General features: G+C 38.0%; 1 protein-coding gene across 2 annotated transcripts in view; it reads right to left on the reverse strand.

Moving 5' to 3' along the window:
* Window positions 1-4,386: 4,386 nt before the first annotated feature.
* The window catches only part of KLHL7 (kelch like family member 7), a 58,898-nt gene continuing 37,988 nt past the window's right edge, over window positions 4,387-25,296 (reverse strand). For both annotated transcript variants that reach the window (XM_019727592.3, XM_019727602.3), the window contains exons 8-11: window positions 12,586-12,826; window positions 10,236-10,437; window positions 6,688-6,785; window positions 4,387-5,702 (exon numbers count right to left, since the gene is read on the reverse strand). In XM_019727592.3, coding sequence (XP_019583151.1) covers window positions 5,419-5,702; window positions 6,688-6,785; window positions 10,236-10,437; window positions 12,586-12,826 — 825 coding nt within the window. In that variant the 3' untranslated portion in view covers window positions 4,387-5,418. The remainder of the gene's footprint in view (window positions 5,703-6,687; window positions 6,786-10,235; window positions 10,438-12,585; window positions 12,827-25,296) is intronic.

Here is a 25,296-nt window from a genome sequence, read left to right on the forward strand (position 1 = left end):
ATGATAATGTCTTCACATTGCACCTATCAGCTTGTGCACAATTTGTCCCATTACCTGTGATGTTATCAATAAGGATTTTTGTGGGGAGATCATTTAAAAGTATATAAAAATCTCATTCCTCACCAAACTTTTTGTTCATTCATTTTTCCTATCAGTATGGATTCATGGTTTTCAGTTTTATTCAGTGGGTGATAATCTGTTTCTATCATTTATTTTGATGTGCAAATCATCCCAAATTTGGCCAGTGGGAGCCACTTTAAGCTCCTTTGTTCTTTTGACATATCCCGTGATTCTTTGAGCAGTTCTTCACTTGCTGGCCCCAAACATGCTCCAGGCTCATTTTGCACTTTTCCTGCTGCAGTTCTGGAGTCAGCCCTTTCTCCAAGGAGCTCTGGGGTTTTTTTTGGTGGTACCAAGAAAGACCTTGGTGGTACCAAGAAAGATCTGAGCTCCAAGTTCGCTCATTGCTATTGTGATGTCTTTGCTCCCAAGCCCTTTCATGGGCATTGTTAGGGAAAATATACTATAGACAGGCACACAATCAATACGTACATCAATACATAATTCTGTATCTATTTATATTTAAAACTGTGAGTTCACACTGATAACCTTCGATTCCAACCTAAGGTCACAGGATTCATTTTATTTTTCTCCTATATTTCAAACTTGCTTCTTTGATAGTGAGATACTTGGCTCCCATTATTCTTAACATGTTTATTTTGAGCAATCCTCTCGTGTGAACCAATCTCTCATTGTGCCCATTAACTTCTTGTCCATGCAAATGCCAGCATGTGTAAGGACTTTGCTGGGATCACAGACCTAAAATACCAGTGGTGGCGGAAGCTTAAAGGAGTGTGAGCAGGGTGCCTGGTGAACGTGGAGAGGTGGGCAAGGCCAGAATCGTGACTGACATCCTCCAGGTGGAGTGCTGTCTGAGAAGATGCTGAGGCATGCAGAGCTCGGTAGTGATCAGTTAGGGGAGGGGTAGGTGAAAATCAGGAGTGGGTCACACGAAGGAAAGTTCCAGTTTCAAGACAGTGGAGTAAAAATACTTCTGCCTCCCTTTCCTCTTGAAAATCATCTCAAAATAAGAGGCAAAACAAGCAAAAACATCATCTTCGATTATATTAGGAGATAACCATCATCTCACATGTAATTTTTGAAGGCTGAATGCATATGGAAGAAGACTAAATAGTAAATGACTTAGAAAAGAGGAAGAAAGTGCAATTCCTTTAAGGTGGACACTGATATCCACAGAGCAGGCTGAGAAGTCTCAGGAATTAAGAGCCAACAGTTGACCACAGAAGCGTGGATGGTTTGAACATCTGTGTAAAGTGCAATTAGAACCTAGCTCCATAAATCCACCCAGTGAGGGTACTATCCCGACCTGATTGAGACAGGTTTTTTTCTTGGAAAAGGGAATGAAAGCCTTCTGAGCCCAGGATAGCAAGTGCAGAGGGGCAAATTGTGGTCCTGACACGAGGGACAAAGTGATTCTTATTGGATGTGAGTTAAGAGTTCCCTTTGCCTGAGCTCCAGAAACCCTACAGCCAAGCTTAGTCCCTCTCTTTCCAACTTGCCTACCCCCACCCAAGGGACAGGAGTTGGTAAGATTATTTTCTGGAGAATCTAATACCCCCCCCCCCAAATATCTATGATCCCCAACAAAAGTATGTGGCCATTCCCTCATCATGTGATGAAGTTCACTGATAATTAAGCCCACCTTTGTACACAAAAATTATCAACTTTTAAAAAATGTATTGGGGTAACATTGGTTAATACAATTATATAATGTTCAGGTATACATTATAATTCAACATCTGTATATTCTATTGTGTGCTTACCACACAAAGTCTAGCTGCCTTCCTTACCATATATTTGACTCCCTTTACCCACTTTGCCTCCTCCTAACCCCCTATCAACTTCTTAATGTCTCATTTTAAATATAAATAACATAGCCATGGATCAGATATTTGAGGAAAGACTCGAACAGTAAGGAGCAAAGCAAACATGAAAGTTAGAGGAAACAGAAACACACTGAGTATACAAAATGTTAAAAGAAACTAAAATATCTTGAGAGCATAACATGAAACACAAACATGCTATATAAACGAACAGTCATTAAAAAAATGCTCTTGGAAATGAAACATGAATAGTGGAAACAAATTCAATAGCGGGTTGGAAGGTAAAGAAGTCAGAGAAATTCCCTACAAGAATTGAATAAACCAGGTCTTACAGCTGTAAGACCCCGTTTTACAGCTTTGTTATGAGAGGACGCTTAAAGCTCTAGAAAGCAGAGCTTTCTAGTTAGTAAGAATAACATTTCAGACAATTTCCCAGCGCAGAATTTTTATATTTATTTCTCCCCAAGTAGTTTGAATCACCTTGGGAAGGAGGAAAGTTAGGAAGAGGAAAGTCGACCCAAGCTTTTAAGTCTTTTGAAGCAATTGTGAAGAGAAAGGGGGATATTTAAAGGAAGGATTTATTGTGTTGAATGATGCAAACTGTAAAATGTCCTGTTAATTACCAAATTATTAGGACTTGGTGAGAGCTGGTTTGGTGCCATGTTGGAGTGAACTGAATTTTCAGAGGCTGCTGGTATTTTAACAGTACCACCTGTAAAAATCAAAATTTCTTTAAAATGTCTACCCGGCCTCTGGAGCAAATCCAAACCTTTTGCTGTTAACGCCAAAGGAATATAGACTGCTTGCTTGAAAATTGTTTATTAAATAGTTCATTTTCATGACTCAGAATTTTCCATGAGACTATGTGTCAGGTTTTGGCAAGCTAGGTCACAACTGCAATAAAGAAATTAATTACTGTTTTTTATAGCAACAACTTTTTTCAAGACATTAAACTCTCATGTTCAAGTTGTGAGTTTCAAAAGTATAAATTGCTGTCTTCAAAATAGTGTCACTGCAAAGAATATAACAACATTATAACATATCTACTAAAAATAACAGAATATGGGATAGGGGATTTTTTGTGGGGGGAATAATAGAAAATGTACTTGCCAATATATTGTACTTTTACTCATTATCCTGGCATCAACAATTTTGTAAAATATTTTCAAGGCAGAAAACAGACACCAATTAGGAATTAATAAGATTACTAAGAAAAAAACCCCACTTCATTATAACCTACATCAAACATGTCTACATACTTTTTATAGTTGTGTTCTAGTGAGTTTATACACCCTAAAGAAACGTCTAGTCTATTTCAAATATCTTAAAACAATGCTGCATCTTCCATATGGTAGATTATTATATTAAATTAAATATAACCAAATTGTAGTATGATAAATGGATATTCTGCTCTCAAAAAAATCAAACTGGACACACTTTTTTTTCAATGGAGTGAAAAATTCAAAACCAAACATAAAAATGTTCAGAATAGGCAAATCTAGAGGCAGAAAAATTAATGGTTGCCTAGGGCTAGGGTGTTTGGGAGATCTAATTAGGTAGATTGAATAACATCCCCCCTACCCCCAATTCACCTAGAACTTCAGAATGTGATCTTATTTGCAAATAGGGTGTTTACAGATGTCATTAGTTAAGATGAGGTCATACTGAGTTGAGGGAGGGTGGGCTAAATCCAATGACAGTTGTCCTTGTAACACCACATAAAGCCCCAGAGACACCCAGAGGAGAAGGCCATGTGAAGACAGAGGCAGTGATTGAAGTGAGGCAGTTCGTTACAAGCCAAGGAAGGCCGTGATTATCAGCAAGGACCAGAACCTGGGGAAAGGCACCGGCAGTGTCTGCCTCAGAGCCTCCAGAAGGAACCAACCCTGCTAACATCTTGATGTAGGATTTCAGGTCTCCTGCACCGTTTAAGCCACCAGGTTTGTGGTAATTTGTTACAAGAGCCATAGGGAACTAATATATGGGGGAAATGGGGTCACTGCTGATAGGTACGGCATTTCTTTTTCTGGCAAAAATGTTCCAAAATTGTGGTGACAGTTGTACAACTCTGTGACTATATTAAAGACCATTGAACGGTACACTTTAAATGGTGAATTGTTTGATAAGCGAATTATATCTCAATATAGCTGTTATGTACATAAAAAACCCTACATAAATAGAAGTATATCATTATGCTTTTTGTAATTCCTTTTTCACATAAACATTTTTAGGGTTTGAGATTATACACTTCCATATAAAGAAAACAATGAAAATTAAAATGAAACACTGCTTCATAAATTTTCAAAACAATCATTACCTAACACATTTAAAATAAAGAACGAATAAAACTTAGCAGTCTATTTTTAGTTTAAAAATATTTAATATCACCAGATAAAAACATTGATGGTGACAACTTTATATGGCTCACTCCACACTCCATCATGTAAAAGGGCAAAACATTACTAGGAAAGAAATGAGCAGATGGGTTTATAAAAGATTTATTGACCACACAAAAGCAATTAATACAAGGTGACAAATATTTCATTCAAATTATTACAAAATTTTTAGATATAATGGGGTCAAATACCTTTGATGTGTCTTGCTAAGAAAAAGAAATCATGTACCATTTTAATTCATAAGAAGTTCAAAGGCAACACTGATATTGAATAACTATCAGTGCTATTCTAGTGACCTATAAATTTGCTATAAATAGCTTTATTTTTTACTAGTCAATCACTCTTACTATTGGATTTTATGTAACAGTGAGAACTGAAGAGCCCTAATAATTTTTTCAGCGCTGGGTAAAACAGTGATATAAATTAATGATGTGTGCTAACTTGGTATTTTGTGTTTAAAAGGTAGAATATAGTTAATTGGACTGAATCTATTTCATGAGTTTGGTACATTTTTAAGTACCAAAATGTTTATGAAGTTTTGTGAGTGTGCGTATATGCCTTGACTCACTCTGCCTTGTTTTTGAAATGGAATATGTTTGGCACTAAATGGGACACATGAAGACAAGCAAAATTGTGTGAGACGAAGCTGCTCCATCGGAGTTGCCTATCTTGACTTATAATTCGTACTATTTCTTAGTTCTTTACTGAACCGAAACAACCAGACCTAATACCATAGCACTTCTGTGATATGAAAATAGACTCTAGAGCTAAGATGAGACTGCTTCACTGATGCACCAATCCCCCACTCTGTCATAATCATAGTCATCAGTGTGACATTCGCTTAAGAATTCATATTTTTACCAAATGCTTATAATTTTTCAAGTTTTCTTGCTAGATATGTTCTTGGTGATGCAGCCAGCTAAAATATGGTCTTTGAATTAAGTAAGGAAATCCATATTTAAAAACAACAACACCTATTTTATAGGGATCTTTCTTTACTTGAAACTTCCTTCAACAAAGCAAATCGCCACACTAAAACTTTGTAACAAAACTCTTGGAACAAAGCCCTAGTGGCCATATTTTTGAGTCTCCGATGAGTCTCGAAGTCCACTCATTTTTCATGTTTCAAGGGTTTCTTCGTTTGCTCCACAAGTATCGACAACACAAATTAAACAACTTGTTACTGGAAAAGCTCGGACTTTGGAGTTGGCAACCCATTTGTCTGTTTCAGTATTATATTCAAGGATGTGTCCTAATCGACCCACACCTTGAAAACCAGCCAAGACATAAACTATAGAGCCAACTGCTGCACACTTCACGGTCACGCCCTTCCACGGCATAGGTGACACCATCTTCCATTCGTTTAACTTAATATCATAGTATTCCACATTGTCCAGACCACCTTCAAAAGAATAAAACAACACGAACAACTAGATGAACATTCTAAGACCTCCTCATCATTCTTTGCATTTTTCCAACATTCTATTATGAAAGTTTTCAAGCACACAGGAAAGCTGTAGGACATGTTCAATGGATGCCCACATATCTACCCACATATTTAAATTCTTCCTGTCCCCTCAACACAACAGAAATTTAATTTTTATTTGTCATTTTAGAATCATAAATATTTATATTCTACAAAATTAAATATTTTCTGTCTGTGCTGGAAAAATAAAAAAATAAACCAATCTGTGGATTTTCCTTCTGATGAACTTTGATTGTAATTATTCACATGTCCTTCTGCTCTTTATCCTTCAGCAGTTTATAGATAACAACAATGAGTAGAGACAGGAGAAAGGAAAGGAACTGTTTCTTTGTTATACTTAACTAAGGCTTACAGGTACTGACTAAAATGAGGTTTGTGCTCTATCTAGGGATTCAGTCCCGATTCTCCATTATTTAAAGCAATTAATTAAGATTTTAGTACATTATTAAGAAAATAAAAAGGTCAAATTTATTCATTTAAAAATAGTAATATTGATATTTTCATGCAATGTTTAAAAATGTTTAGGAAACTCATTTAGACCCTGGATACAAGTCCTAAAGCCAGTATTTAAAAAGTTTTAGAAGTTTTTTTAAAGTTCAAATGTTTCTGTCACTTAATAGTTCTTAAGCTACCTGTCCCCAGGAGGTATTTTGAAATGTGTGGAAGCCGTCAGAGATTGTCACAGGACTGATGGCCACGACCCACATTTCACGGACAGGGATGTTACACATACTCCAATGTTTCATAAAATACGTTAGATTCCAGAAACTATAAAAATAAGTATAATGATGTATGTGATAAATGCTTGTATCTAGATTTTAAGAAACGTTTCAATAATTTAAGACAAGGAAATATGAGCACACTCATTAGGAACGTTGAACAGTGAATTAAGATCAGATACCTAAGCCATTCTGACCACCCACAGCAAATATCTTGTCTTTCACAAACACCAGTCCGTGATTCTTCCTGGCCTCAATCATTGGACACAGTTCAGTCCACCTGAAAAAATAAAAGAGAGTTTTTGGTGTACTTGTTCACAGGTGGTAAAAGGACTCATACTAATTTATAAGAAAGGTGTGTTTCCTAATTAAGTGCCCACTTACCACTGGCATATATGTACATACACACACACACACACACACACACACATCTGGAAGGCTAGAAAATAAAAGCTTAACCGTGATTTTGAGTAATTTATTTGTAGGTGGGGTAAATACAGATTTTATTCCCTTCAACTCCAATAGGATATGAGATATAGAGGATATCTGGAGACTATTAACACATCTTTGGAAGAAACCCATTTCCTGCAGTCTACAGTAACTTGTTAAAATGGTAACAAAAAAGAAAGGAAAGATATATAAGATAATATAAAGCACTAACACTGTCACATGTGATTTTAATTAATATTTACGCTTGAGTCAGTAAAACACAAATTTACCATGGGCCTCTAGCAATCAGCAAATTAGTAATATCCATTACTGTTCACATGTTTATCTTTAAACCTACACTTAGAACTTTAGCAGCTCCAGCAACAAAAGTACTATCATTCTGTCAAGTTTCTTAGCTTATTAGCATGTTGCTGTGTTCACAGCCGCCACTGCAAATGCTGAGACTGAGTATAAATGAGGACACACGTGCTGGAGGACACTCCTTTACGGGGGACAGCATCACATAACCGTGTTTCGCTGCTTTTTTCCTATGAGGTTCAGTTCCTTCTTTTGCATACACTCCCGTACACACAACTGCCATCTGTGACTGTGAAGGTGGTGCAGGCACACAGGCTCGTGCTCGTCACAGCTAATATAAACCAAAATACCCCAAACAGTAACAGAAGGAAAATGGGGCATAAGCGTAACTCTCCCATATGGTTATGTCTACCTCTTCTTTGAAACAGTTTAATAAATTTAAGTTTCAAAAAACAATTAGGAATTAGGACAGAATGATTAACTGTGAAATATTAACAACTCTTTTGTTGCCTTATATTCATGTATTTTTAAAAAATGGTTTGACAGTCGCCATTCTCACTTCCAGAACACTCTGTAAGGTGAGGTGGGCAACACTGCTCCTGCTTTTCAGGATGAACACACGTGCTCGTCCAGGTGACGAGACCAGCGTACAGCGGGGAGTGGGACAGCTATATACGAGGGCGCCAGTGCCTCTCCATGCATGGGCTTTACACTCAGCTGTCCAAGTGCATTCAACATAGTATTTGACATGGAAAAATTTAATATACCTAACTCTTTCTTCTCCAAATATGTCCATGATACAAAAGAGCATGTTTTATGTATATATAAATCTCCTGAAGGCTCAGAATTACAGAAATTTTGTAAACCATACTTCTTTTTATAACTCACATGTAGAGTGTGTAGTAGGTCTTGTCCTTCCCAACCTGAAGTTTAGTGTTTAAAAGCTTTACTTAAAATTCTGACTGCACAAGTTTCATTTCTTAGCTTCCAATTAAACACATTCTACTTACAAAACACTTAAAATGGTCAAAACTGGGAAGAAACATTCTCATAAACATATTAGAAAGGAAATCGCAGTAATTGTAACATTTTTCATTTTGAGATTTGGATAATTATATTCATACTAGCTTTTCTCACTCAGGAAAATTTAAGGGCATTGAAGAGAATACAGAGAATTCAAATTTAACACATAAGCGCAATATACACAAAACTAAAGAAACGTTAAATCGTGTACATTTTAAAATATTCTCCAAATGATTTAGTCACCTACTTTTAAAAAATATTGAGGTTCATGAATTCCTTTAATACTTTTTCTTTGCTACTATGAACAATAATATATTGATTTACATTGATGCTGCCTGAACGAAGATCTCAAAAATTGGAAGCCTGGAGTTTATATGGTATGGGTTCTACTTTAAGAGATTTTTTAGAAATGAAAAAAGAATTAGGCAGCAGGATGATTGAGACTACAGTTTTCCAACTAGTATTCAGGCAGCAGGATGATTGACACTACAGTTTTCCAACTAGTATTCTGTAATACTTTTTGAGTTTTGCATTTACAGGAGGTGGAGACATATAGGAGGGAGGACAGTTGGTATATACCCCCCTCCTGTGCTGTGGGACAAGATGGGGTAGAAAACTAGCTGAATTGATGAGGATAAGGGGCATCCCCAGGGTGCCCTGTCAAGTACAAAGGTACATTTTGAAAGGAGTAGTAAGTTTGATGATTTCAAGAGATTTCCTAGTCTCAACACTTTTATTAAAAAACAAATTGCAAGATAAGTTGCTTTCAATTCTATCCTAACACTGGTAACCAGTTGAGCAAAATGTGAGAAAAGAACCATTGTAATTGCATTTTTGTCTGGGAAAAGAGTTCCTGACTATGCTTCCTTAAATCCTTTAAAAATAGGTGGGAAGCATAAATAAATGTACATGACTGATCATATTTTATAATTAAATTGTTACTCTTAATTTTAAAAAAGTAGTAGGTGTAGTAGAAGACTTTCATGTTTTATAGTCTGGCAATATTCCTTAAATATAAAATTTGAGCACACGAATTTTGGTGTAGCTCTTTGGCATTACATTTAATTTGAACATATTTACCCAATAACTTGTTTTGGTAAAGGAAGAAAAGTCCTTTTAAAAAGCAAGTGACCTTTCTTAGTTATGTTCTTTGGATGTTTTTTAACAAAACGTCTGACTAGAATATCACCTATGTTCATTTACTCATTAGTTTAATGTCACTGTACTTACCTCTGTCCCCACTACCACTTAATGATTAGTACATTTTCTTTGGCTACATTAAATGGGTTCCATCATTAATTACAAAGTCAGAAAAACCGGTTAACCGTTATTTCTTTAGCATTTTGCCTTTAAAAAAAAGCAATTATTTACCTTCCAGTTGATTTAAGAATAATTTTGTTTAATAAGTATAAATCCAAACATACTCTCAGTAAGCACAAACTCAAAAAAAGACATTATACCTAGAGTTATGATTTATTAACGATATATAATATTTTTAATTAAAGGCAAATTTACTATTCATCATAAATTTATTCCTCCTCCTCCCCTACATTCCTTGGCCTCTCAAACAAAAATATTTTATGAGTTTGATGACTCACACCTTATGTGTTTGAGACACACTTGTCTCATTCATAGGTATGTATCACACAAGCAGAAACAGAGAGCGACTTCATGGGTATAAACTAAAGCCATTTCTTAAGGTGTACAGGAAGGGTCCAGGCTGTAAACACGCCCCTGCCCTAGCACATTCAAAAGTGAATGTACTGTACACCTGAAACTAATATAATATTGAACGTCAGTGTAATTGAAGAATAAAACAAAATTTTTACAAAGTGTCTGTACATTGTTATTATATGAACTAAATTCTTCTGTTGGGTTCCTTCTGCCTTTTGAAGTCTTCTTCCACTGAGCTTATAGAATACAATTAACTGTGAGATAAGAGTTTTATATTGATACATACGTTTCTGTGGCAGGATCATAAACTTCACAGGAATTCAACACTCTCCCGGAAACATTGTTCCCTAAACTCCCACCACAAACGTAGATCAAGCCGTTGGCTTCCACCATCCCATGGCTGCAGCGCTGGGTCAGCATGCTGGGCTTTGTGTGCCAGCTTTCTGTTCTTGTGTCATAGCATTCGAATAAATACAGGGCCGAGTTTCCTGTAAAAGAGCGTTCCATCATGCTTAATGTGGTGTGGGGTGCGGCGGGGGAGGGGGCGGGGGTGGTGGTGGGAAGGGGGCTTGGAGGAGCTGACTGTAGAGCTGAGTCAGTCGTGGCAGGGAAGAATTTAGGGTGGTCGAGTCTTTTCTGTACTCAACCAACAACAGCAGCAAAATGCAGGCATAGTTTAAGGAAAAGCTAACCCTGTTTGTATAGACGCAAGAGAATATTCAAAAAAGGATCTGTTGGAAAGACTTAGTTATTGGTTAGTTAAACTTTGGAACATGGGTTTGATTTCAAAAGAAAAATAAGAGGCTTTATGTATGTCTTCAACCCCAGTTGTGCATGATGGGAATGATCCAAACTTAAAATGTTTATATAAAGGGGAAAAGCATAGCTATTTACAGATGGTAAATCCGTACCTTAAAATACGAAAACTACTATCTGATCACATTCTGAGGCTTATCACTTAATACTCTGTAACAGCCACTGCACCATTAATGAAACTACTCTTCCTGACTCCTCTCGGTGGCTATGTGCGAGGGCACCTGAAGTCATGCTGGTCCATTCTTGAGTATACTCTCAAGACATCGTTGTACGTTTCTGGTGTACTCTGATTATATGTTTTCACAGCAAAACATACAAGTATATTCATTCTGTTTTGCAACTTATGCACATTATAGGAACTCAATAGAGAATTTTAGAAATGGTACATTTAAAGATCGAGTGCTTTTTTTCCTTCCCAAGATAAAAGTTATTAGGTTGGTACAAAAGTAATTGTAGTTTTTGCAATTATTTTTAATCTTTTAAACTGCAATTTCTTTTGCACCAGCCCAATAGAACTTTACTGAATTATTTCTCCTCTCTCACTCTTCCAGACTTTGCTAGTGCTTAAAAACAATAACAACACCACCACCCTTATAATCTCAATCGCAGCCAAGGTCTATGAAAAGCAGAGATCAGAGAGTAACACACAGAAGCAGCAATGGTCATGACTAACAACTTTTTAAAAACTTTTCAAACATTTCCAATTTTGTAGATTTAGTTGGTTGACATTAGGGGGAAATATACAGTATGTAGCAGATACAAAAAACTACTTAAGTAAAGAAGTGACATAGTAAATGCCGAATAAATGAAGTTATCTATTATACTTTCTACAAAAAAAAATCCTTAGAACAGTTATTTTCTATTATTTTTAGGATTTTCTGTATTTGAAATATGCTGTATTAGATATTCTGTGAAGAATTCTTTTAAAGAAGGAAAAAGGTCATCTTTTGAGTCACATTTACGAAATCATAATTTTACTTTTATTTATTTGACATCCTGGGGAGCGTGAAAACATATAAACATGAGGGATAAAACGTTTGTTAGGCTAATATAAAACTCATCAGAGAAAAATAAAGAGACTTAATTAACATTTAAATTCCATATCTTAGGTTTATTTGGTCTTCCTAGTTTTCTTTATAAGCCCACTATTTAGCTAAAGAAATTACTTGAAAAAGATGAAAGCATGTAAAAAGCAATTATGTGTCTAGTCTGCACCTAGAATATTCATTTAGAAAAATTATTCATTTAGCAAAAGTCCAGTATTGGACACTAACTTATTATCCATCAATGAGAAAGGTTTATACACCCATACCTACACCCCATCCCGATCTATAAGCATAAAATACCACTATCAGTCATTACATTATGAAGTTAAAGAATAAAGCAAAAAAAAGACCATTCTTAGTTTCTTCTGATACAAAGGACACAAAAATAAGACAAATATTAAAAGTTGGAATGTAGTAAAGAGGACTTACAGGGTCTACGAGTAACCCCAACTCTGAAATCTTTAAAGCAAACAATATTATGTATCCAGAACAACGAATCGAGAACTAAAATCCAGATGGCGTCAACAAAAGCTTTGACATGACAAAAAAATGGACACTGAGCATAATCTAGGAAGTTGAAGTTCTTGTGAATTAATGATTTATAAAGGAGCAAGGTAAACGTGCAGGGAAAGGGGCTCGCACATGTAACATACGTATTTAAATTATGTCAAAACATATCCGGACAAATAGCACCAATGGTTTATTTAAATATGAAACCCGAACGGCTCAGCCTTAGAGCGCAGCCCCCGACAGCAACACCTAGTCCGTCCTTACCCACTTCGGAGCCCCCCGATGTGTAGATCTTGCCTTCCGCAGCGCAAGCAGCAAGGCTGTCTCTAGGAGTCGGAGGGCCCAGTTTGGAATACCAGCTGTCCTTCACGACGTTATAGCAGTCCATTCGTTTTATGGGGAAAAGCTGAGAGCCACCCAAAATGTACACTACATTGTCCCAAAACACGCATGCTGCGTCTCTTCGTTTTTCAAAGGGGCAGCGGATGTCTGTCCAGCTGTAATCCTATCACAGAAAAGGACAGGAAGCTTGTCAATAATGGAATCAAATACGACTGAAAAGGGGGAAGCAAAGATCTAGTTGAAAAAATACAAAAGAATATGTTAATTTACACTAGGGTACATATAAAAATGTTTGGCTTGAGACTATTATGTAACCCGTGTGATTTCTTCAGAACGTTGGTTAGGTGGTACAGATGGCTGCTTTGGGTCTTTTCTGGCTCTACAGTAAACTTTAATACATTTGGATATATCACCATCACCCGGTGTTCTGTTCCTTCTGTTACTGAGGGTAACACAAGAAAACTCTGAAGTACAAAATAAATAGTTCGGGTATTTTGAAAAACCTTTTTTTCAAATGTAAATAAATAGCCTCCTCTTCCCTGCCAGGTGCACAGTGTTATAATCAATGGATAATATGAAGCTTAACCTGCAGTATCCTATTGAAGTCTAAAGTTAGATGGTAATTTGTGGACTTTTGTGACATTGATTTTCTGTAAATATTTCATTGAGCCAGGGTAGTCAGCCAGACTCTTCAAGCTGTGATATTTATTATGAAATACCTGAGTACAGTTGTCCCCTCTTCTCCATGGTGGTTCCCTTCCAAGACCCCCAGGGGATGCCTGAAACCATGGATAGTACTGAACCCTATATATGCTATGTTTTTTCCTATACATACATACCTATGATAAAGTTTCATTTATAAATTAGGCACAGTTGGAGATGAACAACAATCACTAACAATAAAATAGAATAATTATAACAATATGCTGTCATAAAAGTTATGTGAATGTGGTCTCTCAAAGTATCTTTTTGTCCTGTACTCACCCTTCTTCTTGTGATGCTGTGAGATACAATGTTTATGTGCTGAGATTAAGTATGAATAACACGGGCATTGTGATGTAGTGTTCGGCTACTACTGCCCTTCTGACGATACATCAAAAGGAGAATCATTGAGCCAGGACGCATGAATTGTTTATTTCTGGATTTTTCCATGTCATCATTTTGGACTGTGGTTGACTGTTGAGTAACTGAAACTGCAGAAAGCGAAACCGCAAATAAGGGGTACTACTGTAATCTGTTCTGAGTAGTCTGGAAACTCCCTTTTTTCTCCCCAATTATTAGAAATGAGCACCTTCACAATAAGGGCTGTTCACAGCACCAGTGTTCTCACTATGTTTGATGACATCCGAGGACACCTGTGCCCTTCTTCCACGTAAATATATGGGGGGAATGCACCCAAGTTACAGCGTCTTGGTCTTCCCGGTTGAAAGCAAGGAAGCTAGTGTTCTTGCTGCTTTCTGAATATGGCTGAAAATGATTAAGGTCAGAAATCCAGACAATTCCCAATCTCACAGAGCAAAGCAGTGTGTGATTATTAACACTGAGTTCCCTTTGGGAAAATATATTAACTGGTATCTATCATGCTAGTGTCCCATGTTTCCGGCATTCCTCAGATTAGGTCAAAGAATCACAGAAAATAAGGAATGGTCTCTTAGTAAAAAGAAGAGCCCCTGATGTAGCGTACCCTGACTCCTAGTCATGATACCCATTCTGCTTTTTAGGTGACCAGAGAAACAGCCTTAATCTATTTTTTATTCTTAAATTAGGATCTATGTGTCCCTCAGGCTTACTCTGCGGTATGCCTGTTGGTAGGCACACCAAACTATAGGATAAACATAACATTTTCTCAAAGCTTCAGTTTTATTTAATGGACACTGAAAAACTGGGGGAAATATTTTTAAAAATGTTTTTTGTCTTAGAGAAACTGCATATCACAGAATGAAAGAAATAATGACCGTATTTTACAAAAAGCAATCCCTCAAAAGTAAACTAATGATTCTTTTACATATTCTGCAAATCTACGCCTAATTCCTACCTCACCGAGTTCATTAGCTGAGAAATACAATTTCATTAATAAGACACATTGTTAATTCACTAAACCTCAAGTCTTGCACTCTTACACCCAATTTATTTTTATTACTGGAAAGCAATGTGGGAACTTTTCTCTAATTTCTGAGGATATCCTCAACATTATGTTTCCACGTTCTTCCTTAATTAATTTCAGGCTGAGAAACTTGGTCATCGTCTGTTAAATGGTCTCCTGAATACCTGCTACTCTTCAAATTAAAAATAACTGCCCAGGTAGAAGCTGGGATTAAAAACCAAACAAAATACTTTTTCTTTTAGCTAGATGAGCTAGACACTAGGAAATAAGGTTCCAAAGAATGACTTCCAAAGAGTTTGGTAACAGAATAGTTCTAACTTTCTACTACTCCTCAGGGATTTGAGTAGGGAACAAAATGGGTGCTCACAGGTACCTGTCATAGAGGGCTTGGTTAAAATAAATTGCTCTGTTGGAACTATAAGCCCAATGAAAAAATGATAAATCTTTGTGTGTGCAGTACGTGTGTGTGAAACACGGGAATAGGTAACATGCTTCAATCTACTTGCAAGTTAGGCTACGATCTCTCTAGAAATCCACAAGTTTTAAAATCTTTTCCAACTTCCCAAATACTGTCATTGGTCACTGTACATGTTAGACACTGAGCTTGGTAAATACTAACTATATATAATATCCTGCCTAATAGTTCATCTTCTAGGCAGATAAGGGAAATGATTTTTGCAAGAATTTCTACAGAGTATGCAAGGTGGACTTTATTTCAGCTAAAACTTAATGTTTTACATTTGGGCTCATTAAATATACCTGTCAGTATATTTAAGTGTATTTAAATATATTTAAAAGTGTTAAATACACCTGTTTGAACATACCTGGCTTTGGTTGTATGTATGTTATGTATGGGGGGAGCTTCTGATCTTTTTTCCCCCCAGGTATGCATGGGTAGACCTCTCTGGGAAGTCTACCTAATTTCCCAATCTACCTAATACCCTTCATCTGAAATAAAGTACCAAGAAGGTGATTTGATATTTGCCCTTTAGTAACTCGGTATACTGCCTAGGAGATAATGTGGATAGTTGAGGAAGTAAGCATAGAGGGAGAAAAAAAATAGATGGGAAGTCAGGCTTGTCAGCTCAGTGGGTATGCGTGTCAGGTCTTATCCTAGTGATGGGTCCACTTCCCATCTGGAGCCTGCAGGTGGAGGAAGGGTTACTTACAGTTCCCTGTACTCCGGCTACAGGGCATCTGGAGGGACATGCTGCTTTCTTGTTAGCAACAAGATGGATGAATAGCACCAGTCACAGCGTAGATGTGTGCAGGCAGGGAACTGACATACTAAAAATATAGCTTAAGTCAGTTGAGTTTTATCAAGTTTGAGTTTATCTATTCTACACAAGGTATCTGTATTTAGTTGCTGAGAAGATATGAAAATGGGAAAACTGGAAAGCCTGTTTTCACACATCATGCATCTGTGTCCACACACATACACTGCAATGTATCAAGCCCTGATTTCCCTGGGCACAGCCTTTCTTGCTTCTGCTGTGTTACACCACATTCTAGGCTTTTTTTTAGTTCAAGATGCCTTTCCTCTGTAGGCTTCTCTTGTTTCCTTTCTCTGCATCCCCACCACACCACTGAAGTCTGGACTTGATGACTGAGAACTCCATCACATCTCGTCCTGTGTAATTTTCCAGCTGTAGCGCCATGCTACAGGAGAGCAAAACGCTTCTTGAGATGAGGGGCTGAAACATTTTCTCTAAATACCTCAAGGCACACATACCAGCCTGCTATTTTCCTTGAGAGTAGGAACTGATTTTATATAATGTGTATTTTGAACACATGTGAATCCTCAAATAAGAGAAACAGTATAGATACAGATTTTAATAATCAAGACAACCAAAATCCAAAATGAAAGAAATACTTTTTATTTTTAAGACTTAAAAACTTTATTTTGGATTATCCTGAGAGGAAGCCAAGCAAAATTAGGGAAGACCGGGCCTTAGAAAAAAGGAAAATTAACAAAATGGTAAAATTAAAAAATGGAAAATTAACAAAATGATAAAACCTTAAGATTTCTTGCAGAAACCTTGAGGAGTCAATCTACTCTGAGTTTATACTTTTTTTTTTTTTTTTAAGATTTTACTGGGGAAGGGGAACGGGACTTTATTGGGAAACAGTGTGTACTTCCAGGACTTTTTTCCAAGTCAAGTTGTTGTCCTTTCGGTCTTAGTTGTGGAGGGTGCAGCTCAGCTCCAGGTCCAGTTGCCATTTTCTAGTTGCAGGGGGCACAGCCCACCATCCCTTGTGGGACTCCAGAAATTGAACCGGCAACCTTGTGGTTGAGAGCCCACTGGCCCATGTGGGAATCGAACCAGCAGCCTTCGGAGCATGGAGCTCTAATCGCCTGAGCCACCAGGCCGGCCCTCTACTCTGAGTTTAAGATGACCAAATCGTAACACTTTCTCTTAAGCCATTATCCAACTCATCTTAGTTTCTAAGGGCTGTTAAAAAAAAAATAAATAAAAATAAAATATATATATATATATATATATATATATATATATATATATATATTTATCTCTATCTATCTATCTATCTATCTATCTATCTATCTATCTATCTATCTATCTGTCTGTCTGTCTGTCTGTCTATCTATCACTGAACCACGGCGACAATCTATACTGAAAGCAAGTTTATGCCAGCTGCCAGACCATTTTTAGAAGTAGTTTCATGAAAAACACACCACCACTTTTGGCTTCCTTTACTTCAGGTCACAAAGAACATAGCTCCACGGAGCTGGGGCGCCTGGGCACTGAGCTAGGCTCTGGAGGGAGGGGCTATGGGTCTCATACGAGTCACTCAACCTCTCCAGGTTACGCTCTTTATTTGTAAAACAGAAAGACTGAACCAGATGATCTTAGGGCTCCTCGCTTTCAGCCCTAAAATCCAATGATCTTCTAGTCCAAATGATTTAGACTATTAATTAATTCGTTATCGAGCACTTCCCTTTCCAGGAACTATGTTGCAATATCTTGCAACAGTCTCTTATTTAATTTCCTCAATAACCCTATGAGGCAACCTGTTCATTTCACAGTGGAGAAAACTGAATCTGAGAGATGTTAAGCATCTTGTCAAAGGTGACAGTCAGAAAGTGGCAAATCCAAGATCTAAGTCTAAATCTACCAAACTCCAAAGCTGTGCTCTTAACCCCTACCCTGCCCTGCTTCTCTCAAAATCTTCTTACGTGGCCTCCTAGAAAGAATATTGGATTGGGAGGAAAGTAATCTGGGTTCTTCTTGTTCTTGTTGGGGTTATAGCTGAGTGACACTTGACTTGACACTGAGAAACCTCAGCAGCTTCGTCTATCTAAGCAGAATGCAGGCAGGATGGCCGCTGAGGTCCTGTACAGCTTCCACCTCTTACCACTTATCAGCACCAGACTCAACCACTAAATCCACAGCTTCTCTGAAAACAGGGATAGTCCCCATGTCTTTGTGTGGTGTTTGGCCCAGGGCTTATTACGATGTTGAAGGGAATGTTTTTATTGGGTGACAGGCCACATTTGTAGAAAAAGGTATCTATCTCATCCAGCTGAGCCACCTTCAGTTTTGACCTTCTAAAAGTCAAAGGCTGTAGAGACTGCACTTGGCTCCTAGTGTGGACCAGCTTCTCCCTGTGGTCCTTAAATTACAGATTCCGGTGTGTATCTTGTCGCTACAGCTCCTGGTCCTGTGGTATCTGCACCACTGGGGAACGGGGAGACCTGTGACCCACCAACAAGTAGTAACTGGGGTTAAGGACCCGGGTTCCTCTACGTTTTGGGGTAAATCTAAATAGTTTCCATTTTTACCCTTTGCTAGAGCAATTCTTCTCTGAGGAATTTACCCTAAAGAAAAAAAATGGACAGTGTGCAAAGTTGGCATTTACAAAGATGTTTCACTGCAGGTGTTATTTTAGGAGGGAAAAATGGAAAATAGGCCAAATGTGCTTGAAGAAGACAGGCATTAAATAAATTATGGTACGTCCTTAGCATTAAATAAGTTATGGTATATCCTTATGATGGAAGACTCTATAGCCCTTCAAAAGGAAACCTCCATAACATAAAAGCTGAGAGAGTAAGAGAAGTTCTTGTGAAGTAGCATGTATGAGTACGGCACGATCTCACGTACACAGCAGGAGAGGACCGGAATGATGCTTACTGAGGGCTGGTGTCTGTCTCTGATTCTGGGAGCACTTTGGCATTCTCCTTTAGATCTTGCTACATTTGAATTTTCTACAATGAGCATGTAGTATTTTTTTTTTTTAAACAGAAAAAGTAAATAAAACAAGACAAATGGAACCAAAAGTATGGTGCAAGGAAAACAACATCTCACTGTAGATGCTTATCACGCTGCTAAATGTTTTAACAGAAATGTGAAATTTACAACTAATTTAAGTTAAGTCTTTAAAAAAATGGAAAAACAAAGAGTCATACTATGAGGCTGAATTTCAGCTACAGGATAGATCAGAAACAGTCTCTGCTTTCTATCCAAACAGCACACGAGCTTTACAGAAGTGAACATTTGATCATGCCAAGTCATTTCACAGGCTGTACCCATTTTTGAAATGCACTCATTTTCAACAGAGTCACACAAATAGTGTTGGAAACATATTCACCTCCAGATTAAAGTCCAGAAAGGAATTTAAGAATCAGCCATTAAGATAAAATACTCTTGTAACTTAAATTATTTAAGAAATAGAGCATCGTAGCTAGTAAAAAACGGTTTCCACAGTTGGGGGGTGGCTAGGGAATCATTTTGTTGTTGTAAGCTGTTAGATAAAATTAGGAACAGTGAACATATAAATGGGCATTCTCTGCTGTTAATGATCAGTGAACATTAAAAATTACCAAGGAGTCTGAAGTGAGACCAGAGACTAGCTCAAAGGGATTCACTGCTCTTTATAAAGTCACAAAACGTTCTTCCCCTCTACTCTCAAACTAACACCATACCACCAAAAGAAACAAAACTCAAACCTGAACGACTCAGAAGTTTAAGTATGAAATGAAACTCAGTCCAAAAGTGAAAACTTACTGAATATTGTGCTCAATAAGAGCCCCTGTTCTTTGAGTAGAAAATAAAGGAAAAGTAGGGAAGGGGCCCAGAGTTGGCACTCTGCCAGTTACCTCAGGCACAAGCTCTGTCTTCAGATGGACTTTAACATGGAATTTTGAATCTTGGCACAGGAAGGCATATTGCACTTTAAATGATGATCTCCAATCCAAAAATGCAGCGACATACTCATTTAATAAACTATTCTCACCCATGGGACTAACATCTACTCTTATCTCAGATGTGCAGAGTACAGGCGATACTGCAATGGCCAAGAGGTTTGGAGGAGTGAGAAAGGTGAAGAGAAAAACAAAATGGAGAAGATGGCAAGCCTTTTCACATTTAAATAGGGAAAAATTAGAAAACCTAAGGATGGCAAGGCGAAACTGAGTGAATACAGATCAAAGAAAAGAAAGAGGGGCGTCAAATGAACACAGTGGATATTCACACAAATGCTGAGAAGATTTAAACTTTTTGTTAATAGACCAGAAAACAAATTTAGAAAGGCTAACTGACTTGCCTAAGCTCATATACCTCGACCTGAAATGCTCTTTCTACAGAACTGCTTTCCTTAAAAGACAAGAAAAAGGACAAAGAAAGGCCTCACAAAAGAAAAAGGACCAATGGCCTAGTTCTTCAGTTCTCTCCCCTATGTCTCATTTCTTTTTTTAAAGCACAGAGTTAAGTTAGATTCCATTCAACTGAATAACACTTTGGAAGCTTTTACGAAAAATTTTAATAATCATACTTATCAGGTCAAAAAGATGCATTCATACTTAGGATTCAATAGATTCTTGGCTTTCCTCTTTCTGCCTATCCAAATTCTACCAATATGTTTCCCTCAAGAAAACCCCCATGAAGCTTCCATGGAAAACTCCAACCCTGGGGGATCTCTTCCTGTCACACCCCTCAGGCTGTCACCGTCTAGCCCAGCCCCCCATCTCAGGATTTGGCACCGGCCATGTTCAGCGGCTGCCTCACTGACACCAGCATCTGTGCTCGCTGCTTCGTGCTTCCGTGTATGATTCAGGCACTCCGAGTTCACGGTCAGGACCGTGATATGTGACATGTGTCTTTCATATCTCCTACTACTCACCCCACAAATGTCAAATTCTAGATGAACCATGATACTGGTAATATGCCAAAATATTATTTGTTCAAGCTATACTTTCACAACCAGCTAACCGTACAACATGCTGTCACATAACATGTTCTGCTGTTTGTAACAGCTGAGTAGAATGCTCCCTTCTACCTGATCACACCAAACCTACCTGAGCATGATTTAATACGTTTAGGATGACAGGATGACTGTACCTCTGGGTCATCAGATGAACAACTAAAGGCCGCCGACAGTAATTTTCAAGTGACACGGTAGAGCAAACAGTGAGAATTTATCTAATGCCCTCAGCCTGACTCTTATCCCTCTAGCCCTGCATTCACATGCTTACTACCCTCCAGGTAATTCCAGGATGGCTAGAGTCCCTAAAAACACCACCACATAGATATCATTGCCAGTTCCATCACTTCCCACTTACACCCCTCAGTGAAACACCTACAGCTCTGCTTCTGTTCTCTCCCCACTTTAGGAGACTGTTCTGTTAATTTATTGATCATCACGGTTGGCCGTGGCTTACAGAGAATGAGTTTGATATCATCCCTCCCACGGTTAGCCATATTTTCACTGGGGTTTCTTGCAGATGCAGTGACTAAACACAAAAGGAAACAGATCCCTGAAGGTGGGAGCCTCAGACACTGCACCTACGTGGGGGGCAAGGAGCTATGAGGTTGATTTTAGAACAAAACGACAAACAACATATATGAAGATGCTTGCAAAGAAAAATATTGAGGCTCTCAATATTCCTATTTTGGAAGGCATTCTAGGAAGGCAGAATACTCTACTGAGAATTTATCTCAGAATATCTTTCAATCTCTTCTAAATGAACGTGAGGGCCACCTGTCTAACCAAACTGCTTACAATCAGGCATGAGGAACACGTACTGTGTTCAAGCTGCAAAGAACATTGATTTTTACCACTGGGTGCCTATTACACTGACAACTAAGGAGGCTTAAGAAATACCCAGGGTGACCCATACTTGCATTCCAGCAATGCCAGCCCCTGGGGCACGCAGTTATAGGTCCAATTCGCCTGAGATGACTGCTGCCAGTTTGGACATTTTGTTCCTGTAGGTTCCTTTGTGTTTGATCATTTTAGCAGTGCTCACCCTCTTACCTTAGAGCATTGCGTCGACAATACTCTTGCTAGTGGCAAACTCTACTGATACACTCTTATCAGAGACTTGTTAGCTTTTTAATGTAACACCATTTCCCTTTAAGGTTTAAACTTCTTTTTTCTTGCACATGTCTTTTAAAGTCCCACGCAATCTATAACTGCTGATTTCCACCCTGATCACAGAGTGGGGCTGTCTCCTCAGTGAAGGCCTGTTTAAGAGGGAAGGTGGCTATAATACTGTGAGAAAAGGCACAGTGACACCTTTAATAAACAATATTTCCAACAGGGAAATGGATTCTGAGTCGAAGGTGACTTCAATTCTTTTGATATAGGGCCAAACTATATTTGAATGCAGTCCTATAAAACTGACTGACAAAACTGCCTGTGAAATGCCATATAAAGTTATACCGGTTCAGTCACCCTGACAAACTTGAGTACAGGCATATATCTTGGAGCTAACTGCACGCTTGGTTCCAGACCACTGCAATAAAGAGAGTACCGTAATAAAATAAGTCATAATCTTTTTGCTGGTGGAGGGTCTTGTCTTCAATTGCTGAAAAAAAAAAGCAACATCTGTGAAGCACAATAAAACAAGGTGGGCCTGGACCTACACTGGGCCAGACACGAGTCTCAGTGATGAGTCTACTTCAGAGTTCTGAGTAAGAAAATGTACTCAGGACCTTCTGGACCTGATGGTTCCATGTCACATGGCATCATATGGGTTTCTGCATTTACAATTTGCACGCTCTAGCCTTCACTCTGTGGTCTGACTCCTTTTTTGTTTGTTTTTGGCAGGGAATATGCAGAATTCCCTTTTCTCTAGGGATAGTCTCCTATTTCTCCCCCACGGGAACGTGGTGAGCCAAGGCACTTAGAAAGTTCTAAGCCCTCACAGGTTATCATTTCACTGACAAGAAGAGTCTAAATAAAAACTGGTCAATTACGTCAACTTTTATTTAGGCATCATAAGACATTCTCCTCCCACCACATGAGAACACCAATACTAAGAGAACAGAGCACTGGATACAGATAAAACTCTTTCATTAAGCACTAAGCACTTGGAAACTTTAGAACAGGTATGGCAGTGGAAGGGAGAACTCAGCAGGCTTATAAAAGGGCCGTGATGGGAACAATATCACTTCAATTCAACACAGCAACCCAAACTTCCGTTTCTGTCAATTCTCAGGAAAAAAAAAATACTAAGGTTTTCTTTCTTATCATTTTTCAGTCATCAATGAATACAAACATTTGCCTCCTCTCCCCAAGGATATCTAAAGATAACAGTTTATGGGTATATTGGCTTAATTCTAGATAATTCAATTAAGTAATACTGCTTCGATTGTCCCCTTTGAAGATCAATTCAATGAAAATGATCATTTTGGGCTGGTACAGGACACACAAAAATAGGTCCCGTTTAATGATAGTTAAAACCATTTTAACCTTTGTGAAATATTAAGTTCATGAATTTTAATAGAACAATTCCTATATAGTAGTTATTAAGCGGTCCACTTGAATTGAATATTGAAATAATGTTCACTTTGGGAGATTCAAGGTAAATAATGATTTATGATGAAATTAGCCTTCCCAATTATTTTAATATTAGAAATAATAAAGACTAATGAACTCATATTAAAATATTATATACAAATAATAAATGGTGCAAGATTTTCAAGTTTTATAGCAAATGTTTCTAATAGAAACATTTAATAAATAATGTAATCAGATTCCAATGGTGCTAGCTTCAGGGAATAGAGATAATTAATGGAATGAGATGTTTTCATTGACAGTTATGTCCTCCATTTTTTGAATTTTTCCTCTGGAAGTCTAAAAATTTGTGGTTGAGTATACAAAATAGCACCAAGCATGGGCCATTTATAAAAAGCAAGGTAAGACATCAAATGAGAATTCTGAAGTTACAGTATCACCTCCAGGCTCGTGCAGAATATGCATCTCTTTTCAACTGTTCAATTAAAAAAAAAAAAAAAAATCAAAGTAAATGTTAGAACTACAGACCAAAAACTAAAGTGCGAAGAGTCATTCCACATATGCCTTACTCTAGAAACAATGGTCACTGTCTCCTAAATGAAATCAGAACTCTCCTTTCCCTTTATATATCAAAATAGTCATCCACTTTAAGATAAATATTTCTACCAAAATGTGGTTTAATTCTTTTAAACTGTCAAAATCAACATCACAGTTAGGCTTTGGGAAGCAAGAGGGATATAACTATTATCAACAGCTGAAAGCTGTGGTTCGTAGAATTACCATTTATCCTTCTATGATTTCAGTTTTTGCTTGGGAAAAAAGAGTATATTTATAAATTTCCTGCTCTTGACTCAAAAGGATCCTGAAAAATTTAAAAACACTGAAATTAAACAGCCACTGAAATGTCGATAGTGTCAACCTTACCTGATGTATAACAGATGTGCAGGTGTATCACCCTCTTAAGTACACTGACATTTTGCTTATTGGATTGTATTGCACAGACCATGAAGCCTCATGGTACCTGCTGGTAACTAGTCGTCTACTAAGAAGGGAAGCCAGGTGTCTTTAGTGAAAAATCAGCCCGTATTTCGTAGATGGAGGAATGGACGAGAGATAGATGGATGAGCTGGGAGCAGCCCAATAGGGACAGCCCAAATATGATGGCATTTAACCAATCTAACCTGATTCGCCTTCCTTGAAGAGGTCTTTTCACTATCTGGCAGCATATTTACTCTATGCGTTGAGCATTATAGAAAGAAGGAGAAGCTGTGGCAGGTCTTCTCTACAAAAATACAGGAGGAACCAACTCCTGAGACTGATGACTCTGCAGGGCCAGACGTGCTTTTACTGGACCAGACTGAAACAACCACTAAAACTTGGCATATAGCTAACGATTATTTCTGTTACTGTCTGCCCAGGCCATTAGATGGAATGTCTTTCCAATTGGCAAGGAGAATCAAACGACTTCAGGGTCTGACCTCAAGGACCTCTGGACGCTCTAGCTCGACGCCATCATCTCAGCTGCAGGAACCCTGGTCTAGCTCACTGTCCCAAAGGCCGGCACATGCTGGTCTCCTAGACGGACGCTCACAATACTGAGCAGCTCTGGAGAACAGGCAGTGGAAAGGACCTTGTAGGTCTTGGTAAGACAAGTGCTCGGCAGGACAGGAGAAAAATGATCTCAGACTACAGTGTCGGTCACCTCAATGTCCCTAGATGTCCAGAGGTCTACAGCAAGCAGAGCCTGTTTGACAAATCCAGCCTGCCGTCTG

This window comes from Rhinolophus sinicus, chromosome 4 (genome assembly GCF_057876585.1).
Source record: "Rhinolophus sinicus isolate RSI-liver-muscle chromosome 4, RSI-T2T, whole genome shotgun sequence".
NCBI classification, from domain to species: Eukaryota; Metazoa; Chordata; class Mammalia; order Chiroptera; family Rhinolophidae; genus Rhinolophus; species Rhinolophus sinicus.